At 53.0% G+C, this 5,761-nt stretch overlaps 4 protein-coding genes across 6 annotated transcripts in view; 2 read left to right on the plus strand and 2 right to left on the minus strand.

Moving 5' to 3' along the window:
* Nucleotides 1-73: 73 nt before the first annotated feature.
* LOC9648480 (WRKY transcription factor WRKY24) lies at nucleotides 74-2,546 on the plus strand. Its single transcript, XM_002994313.2, has 3 exons — nucleotides 74-995; nucleotides 1,379-1,522; nucleotides 1,588-2,546. Exons 1-3 carry the CDS (start codon nucleotides 298-300, stop codon nucleotides 2,132-2,134), a joined length of 1,389 nt encoding a protein of 462 aa, XP_002994359.2. The 5' UTR covers nucleotides 74-297; the 3' UTR covers nucleotides 2,135-2,546.
* Nucleotides 2,547-2,978: 432 nt separating this feature from the next.
* LOC9648477 lies at nucleotides 2,979-4,542 on the minus strand. Of its 2 annotated transcripts, XM_002994317.2 has the most exons (5): nucleotides 4,443-4,542; nucleotides 4,284-4,393; nucleotides 3,368-4,202; nucleotides 3,232-3,310; nucleotides 2,979-3,151 (listed from the first exon to the last, which is right to left on the minus strand). In XM_002994317.2, exons 1-3 carry the CDS (start codon nucleotides 4,529-4,531, stop codon nucleotides 3,373-3,375), a joined length of 1,029 nt encoding a protein of 342 aa, XP_002994363.2. In that variant the 5' UTR covers nucleotides 4,532-4,542; the 3' UTR covers nucleotides 2,979-3,151; nucleotides 3,232-3,310; nucleotides 3,368-3,372. The 2 variants fall into 2 exon arrangements, with proteins under 2 accessions (XP_002994363.2, XP_024523664.1); XM_024667896.1 differs by having other exon boundaries at nucleotides 3,232-4,202.
* Nucleotides 4,543-4,628: 86 nt separating this feature from the next.
* LOC112343856 lies at nucleotides 4,629-5,225 on the plus strand. 2 transcript variants are annotated; one of them, XM_024667904.1, is made up of 2 exons: nucleotides 4,629-4,921; nucleotides 5,008-5,225. In XM_024667904.1, the coding sequence occupies exons 1-2, from the start codon at nucleotides 4,648-4,650 to the stop codon at nucleotides 5,046-5,048; spliced, it is 315 nt and encodes a 104-aa protein (XP_024523672.1). In that variant the 5' UTR covers nucleotides 4,629-4,647; the 3' UTR covers nucleotides 5,049-5,225. The 2 variants fall into 2 exon arrangements, with proteins under 2 accessions (XP_024523672.1, XP_024523674.1); XM_024667906.1 differs by having other exon boundaries at nucleotides 5,075-5,225.
* Nucleotides 5,226-5,414: 189 nt separating this feature from the next.
* LOC112343855 (peroxidase 5-like) overlaps nucleotides 5,415-5,761 on the minus strand; it is a 1,392-nt gene continuing 1,045 nt past the window's right edge. Inside the window, exon 2 of the mRNA XM_024667903.1 lies at nucleotides 5,415-5,754. Coding sequence (XP_024523671.1) covers nucleotides 5,415-5,754 — 340 coding nt within the window. The remainder of the gene's footprint in view (nucleotides 5,755-5,761) is intronic.

Here is a 5,761-nt window from a genome sequence, read left to right on the forward strand (position 1 = left end):
GAAAATGTGGAGCAAGCTGGAACATCTTCCAAGTGACAAGAGAAAAGTCTTATGGAGGCGAGGTAGATCAAGAGTGCCAAGGAGGAGGAGCAGCAGCAGCAAGAGGAGCTCGAGAGAATTCTCCAAACCCTAGGCGGAGCTACAGAAGCTTCTTCATCTCCATCGCGGTCTACAGCAACAGCGCTGATAACTTCTTCTTTCTCTTCCAGTTCTTCCAGTTCTTCCAGTTCTCCCAGCTCTTCGTCGTCCTTGATCGCTAGCGGGATAGCTGCATCGGCCGCGCAGTCAGCAGCGCTGATGGACTCCACGGTTGCAGCAGCGGCTCCCTGGAGCTTCCACTTGGATCCCGCGATGGCGGCCATGGTGGACTCGGCGCAGCTTCTCTACAGTGGCGGCATCTCGGGCATCATGGCCGGCAGCTCCACTGTTCCAGGCAGTAGCAGTAGTGGCGCTGCTGCCGCTGGGAGGCTCTACACCGACTGGAATTTGGCCGACTTTGACAACGCTGCTACTGCTGCTGCTCCTCGATCCGGAGTGGAAGCGTCGTGGTGGCAGCAAACTTTCCTCTCGCAGCAGCAGCAGCAGCAACAACAGCAGCACCACCACCATCGCCACCAAGAACACTTGGAACAAAGCTACAATCCCGCGGGATTTTTCTTGGACGACCCAGATGACGATCAAGTAGCGGCGCCGTCGAATCAACAGCAGCTGGATCTGGCGAGCGCTGGTCATGCTGCTGCTGCTGCTAGCGCTGGTGTTGCTGCTGCTGCTGCTAGTGGATCGATAGCGTCTGGAGGGTCAGGAGGAGGAGATCAGGCGATTGGAACTCCCACGTCCTTCACGTCCTCGTCGGGAGCCAGCGATGGCGACGAGGAGCACAAGGGAAATGTGGCATCGTCCGGAGGATCGCTCAAGCGCAAGGCCGGGTCTTCCGAGGACGCGGAGAAATCGTCGTCGCTGGAGCCGCAGCCGCAACAACAGGAAGGAAAGAAACCGTAAGAACTCTCGGCAAACTTTTCACCATTTCTTCTCTTCCACTGGGCTTTTGGTTTGTTCTTGCGGTTTCGTTGATTTCTTCCGTGCTTTCGTGCTTTCATGCTTCTTGGGCTTGCGAGGATTTGCATCGTTGTAACTGGGCTGCCATGAATTTCAGTGTTGGCGGACGCCATAGCCATCCATCTCTTACGTATGCCCGCCTCGGGCATACGTGAGTCTACACTGGCATTTTTCAGGGAAGATTTTCGTGCTTCCAAAGGCAATGATGAAAACATGGAGTTGTTTTTGTCCTGGGCATTTGTGCATTTGGATTTCATCCCTGACTGGAACTCTCATCTCACAGATCTCTCACCAAATTTTCCTGTCAATCGTTTGCTTCCAGAGCCAAGCCTCCAAAGAAAGGTCCCAAGCGAAACCGCGAGCCTCGCTACGCTCTCCAGACGCGCAGCGACGTGGATATCATGGACGATGGATTTCGGTGGCGAAAATACGGGCAAAAGGCCGTCAAGAACAGCCCCCATCCAAGGTACGTGAGCAAAAAACTGGATTTTTCTTCCGATCGATCACCAAGTTTTCTTTCTTCTCTCGCAGGAGCTACTACCGCTGCACCAACAGCAAGTGTCCAGTGAAGAAGCGAGTGGAGCGTTCCTGCGAGGACCCCGGAATTGTTATCACCACTTACGAAGGTACTCACACTCACCACAGTCCGGCGACGCTGAGGAGTTTGACGGAAGTTGGAGGCGGCGGAGGCGGAGGAGGTGCTGGAGCTGTGAATCCTTTCGGCAGCCAGCGCCCCGGATCGTTCACGCAGGCGCTGTACCAGACTATGCCTCACTTGCAAATGCAGCAGCAGCAGCAGCAGCAGCAATCGCTTCTCTCTGGCCTCGGAGCTAGAGGTGCCAGCTTCAATTTTCCATCGGCTCGAGCGCAAAGCCAGCAGCAGCAGCAGCAGCAGCAGCAATTCCTCCAGCAGCAAAGCCAGCTTCTCCAGCAGCAGCGGCAGCACCAGCGAAGCCAGCAGGATCAGCAACAGTTTCTACAGCAGCACCAACAGCAAAGCCGGCAAGTAGGCCAAAGCCAGACTTTCACGGACGAAGGCCTGCTAGAAGATATGGTTCCTCCTGGTATGCGGAAATGAAAATTGGAAACTTACCTCGATAGCAGGACCATCTCGAAGCAGCCAGGAGGTCGGTGTTTAAGTCTGGCCAAGCGAAGAAAGGTCCAGTTTTGCGCGTTCTACTGCAGCACCGAAAGGAGAAAAAGAAACGTACACATGAATTAGCAAATAACTTCCACGGCCCAGCGCATTTTGAGACAAGGTACCTGGTTCTGGGCCGCTACTAACACCTTCAGATGGAGCTCTTGTCACAAGGCACCATTTTTTTTTTGCTCGACGATCCAAGAGGCTTAAACATTTCCTCTCGCGCAGGCCTTTTCCGTTCCGATATAATTTGTTATATCAAGCCGCGGGGGGGAAGAGATGCTGCTTCGTAGTGTTACATTCATTCCATCTGTGTAGCTCGCAATAAAACTTTTGGTCACTTTCACCATATCTGAGCGTTGCAGCGGGGGGAGCACAGAGCCGCAGTAGCGAAATCCCACCAGATGGATCATCCCATCTCGGGCAGCAGCAGCAGCAGGAGCAGCACTGAAATACCATAAAGCATGACAACAGCAGAGCTCGGCGATGGCATTAATGCAACAACGTACCAGTTTGGACGAGGACTGATCGCGTCAAAAAGCCTGCAAAAACCACATATCTGGAACTCCAGAACCAAATGATCACTGGAAATGTGTGCATAGCTAGCTACCTGGGGGAGTACATTCTTGTGTAAGTGCGCTTACACACACCGACACAAAGCCTTCGCGTACGAACCAGCTTCAAACGCTTCAACCGTCGAGATCACCGGATCAAACCAGGACCACGCGGCTGGCCGCTGGAGAGATCATATAATAATACCCGGGTGGCTCGAATCGCGAGAGAGCGAGCGGAGACTCAGCAGTAGCAGTCGGATTGAAAAGTAGAGAAATCCATTAAAAAGGAAAGAGCGAGAGAGGGGAAGAGCCAATGTAGTAAACCTCGCAGCGGATGTGTGTCGTGCTGGTGTGGCCACGCTCCATCTTCAGTGAGGGCTGACATAGTTCGCGAATCGATCTGGTCAAAAACGAGAACGATTCACCCGGTCAGATGGCACGAACAGGAAAATTCTTTCTTTTCTAGCAAGCAACACCTACCAGTCTACTGGTTGACAAGCCTTCGTCAAGAACGCAAGAAGCGACACTTAAGGTGGGCTAACATAGCTGACAATGCGTCCTGCTTTTGTTTACACCTCCAAGTTAGCCCCAGAAATCCAGCCAAACCAGATCTTACGCTCGTCAGTATGGCTGCCGGTGCTTCCTGTGGAAACGATGATACTGCTTCCGTTTCCTCTCGATCCCGCTTAGCTCCCGCTTCTCAATTTCCACCACCTTGATCGGGCTCAGCTTGAACGTCCCGTTTCTAAGCTTGGCTTGAGTGTTGTGGAACCAGTCCATATTCACGTTGTCCAGAGGAACTTTCGATGGATCGCCACCTGGACCCGCCTTGACTCTCCTGTACGCCTCCAGTAGAACGTCTATGTCCGACACCACCTCCATCAAGCTCCGGTACCTCCCATCCGGATCCGGTGCTAGCATGGACAGCTTCTGATGAACTTTCTTGCAGTGCTCGTCCTGGACTAACGATCTAGAGTCGTACTCCTTCTTCATCGCTCTGAGATAAGCGCCGGCTTCCTTACGAACCCGCCCAGCTTCCCCCTGCTGCTGCCTAAACTTCTCCTCGGCCTTCTTCACTGCGTCCTCCGGAACATTGGGAAGAACACGCGCGAGTTCTTCCATCAATCTATCCGAGACCGAAGGCTGCTCCACCTCTTTACTTTCTTCCGTATCCTTCTCGCTCAGTTCACTGCTAGGTGTTTCATCCATCCCCTCGTTCTCGCCCCAGAGATCGTTGTCGTTGAGAAACGTATCACCCTCCTCAAACTCCGACCCCTGGTCTGAGTCGCCACCACCACCACCCTCTCCTTCGTCGTGGCTCCACATCGACTCACTCTCACTATAGCTCCCTTCTCCATCGCTCATATCGGACAATTGCTCGCGCTCGTCGAAGAAGGACTTCTCATTCTTGTCACTAGAGCTAGACTCGGTGGAGCAGGACCTCCGAGCACCTGGAATGAGTAAGAACGGCTCTCAAACAACCGACTGGCAGGCAAGCATTCAAGCGGCGGAACGAGCGGAGAGAGCCTGACCTTCGAAACGTAGAAATCCGCCGCTCGAGAGCCCGGAAACCAGCCGCGATGACGCCAGAGTGCTGTGAAACGGCCGCATTGACTCCAGCGCCGCGATTTCACGAGGAATCCTATGTGTGTCGAAGTACGTGAGCAGGCAACGGCGCCGGGAGATCATACCTGAGGCATCGCGGCCGCTGGAAGGCCGATTGCCGCGGCGGCGCGCGCATTGTCGCGATCAGGCGCCTCGCTATTCCCCTGCTCGCCATGAGAAGCCCCAAGCCCTAAACCCTTGTGAGCTAATGACATGGCAAATCAGCCCTAAAATATGATGACGTGTCTGCCAAGCGGGCGGATAATGTTTTAGGGTTTTAGGCGCGAGGGAATGGCTACAATATCCGGGAATGCGGCATCCATGGCGCTCGCGCGCCGCCTTGTCTCTCCTCCCCAGGCGCTGCGTTCCTCCTCGTCGCTCTCCAAGTCAAATCTGGCTGCGAAATCATCGCCTTGCGTGATTCTCCGGGCAAATGCCGCTGCCGCCAATGCCGAAGGCTCCAAATTGCGGCAGATTTCTTCGCTAGATTCCATGATTTGGAGAGCTAGGAATGGCAATGGCGCCGTGCTGCGAATGAGCACTCCCACAGTTTTATCGCTCCAAGGTATGCTGAGAAAATTCTCCATCTTACTTGTTCTTTCTTTCTCTCTCCTTTTCCTTCTTTCTTTTATTTTCTTGGCTTGTTTGCAGGCACTTTTATGTGCACGAGCACAACAGATGATGGTGGATAATTCTCTTTTGTGGTCCTCTCTAGCAGGTCACGTCGTGCATTCCTTCTTGAAGAGTGGAGTCACGTAATTTTCTGGTGAAAGAGAGAAAGAGAGAGGGAGAGATTCTCGCCAAAGAGGTTGGAAGTTCTTTTATTTTTTGGTTTATCATTGAGAAACGGAACACAAACTTTCCTTCTACGAACAGTCACTAGAAAGGCTATATATCTTTGATCTGCCTGATGTTTTCGCGCTTTTACAGGCACCTCCAGTAGCAGAGCTGAAAGCTATCGGTATAGATGTTGGACTTTGGGTTTCCTTGCAGTGATCTAAACTCCTGTTTTATTTTTTCTTGTGCTTTGACAGGAGAGTCGGATGCGACCAAAGTTTCTAGTTCCTCAGTCGGCAGTTTTTGCGAATCTCGCCTTCAGCCTTGACGTTAATAGCACCCATCCGGACCATGGCGTTTGCGAACTTGAACTGCCACATGTTTTCATCCTCGGCGTTTGACTCGGAAGAAAACTGGGTGAGCATGTCGCTGTGGAGCGTCTGATCTGAGATCATGAGCCCCATGTTGTTGACGAGGTTGGAGTAGTAGCGATTGTCAAACTGGGAAGGGGTGACAGGATCCAGCGGCACGACAGTTCTCGGATCAAAGTTCCTCGGACAGGCCTGCTTTAGTTTCCCGGCGTAAGCAGCGTCGAGATTCGGATCAGTATCAAACTCCGGGCTGAAGT

Source organism: Selaginella moellendorffii, unplaced genomic scaffold (genome assembly GCF_000143415.4).
Source record: "Selaginella moellendorffii unplaced genomic scaffold, v1.0 SELMOscaffold_236, whole genome shotgun sequence".
Lineage (NCBI taxonomy): Eukaryota > Viridiplantae > Streptophyta > Lycopodiopsida > Selaginellales > Selaginellaceae > Selaginella > Selaginella moellendorffii.

Excerpts from the sequence above, each read along its gene's own strand:
- LOC9648480 (XM_002994313.2), top strand. The coding sequence starts at position 298 with ATGGACTCCACGGTTGCAGCAGCGGCTCCCTGGAGCTTCCACTTGGAT. Across the intron at positions 996-1,378 it reads CAACAGGAAGGAAAGAAACC|AGCCAAGCCTCCAAAGAAAG; the intron begins GTAAGAACTCTC and ends GTTTGCTTCCAG. Across the intron at positions 1,523-1,587 it reads AAGAACAGCCCCCATCCAAG|GAGCTACTACCGCTGCACCA; the intron begins GTACGTGAGCAA and ends CTTCTCTCGCAG.
- LOC9648477 (XM_002994317.2), bottom strand. The coding sequence starts at position 4,531 with ATGGCGAGCAGGGGAATAGCGAGGCGCCTGATCGCGACAATGCGCGCG. Across the intron at positions 4,394-4,442 it reads CAGCGGCCGCGATGCCTCAG|GATTCCTCGTGAAATCGCGG; the intron begins GTATGATCTCCC and ends CGACACACATAG. Across the intron at positions 4,203-4,283 it reads CGGATTTCTACGTTTCGAAG|GTGCTCGGAGGTCCTGCTCC; the intron begins GTCAGGCTCTCT and ends TACTCATTCCAG.
- LOC112343856 (XM_024667904.1), top strand. The coding sequence starts at position 4,648 with ATGGCTACAATATCCGGGAATGCGGCATCCATGGCGCTCGCGCGCCGC. Across the intron at positions 4,922-5,007 it reads CACAGTTTTATCGCTCCAAG|GCACTTTTATGTGCACGAGC; the intron begins GTATGCTGAGAA and ends GCTTGTTTGCAG.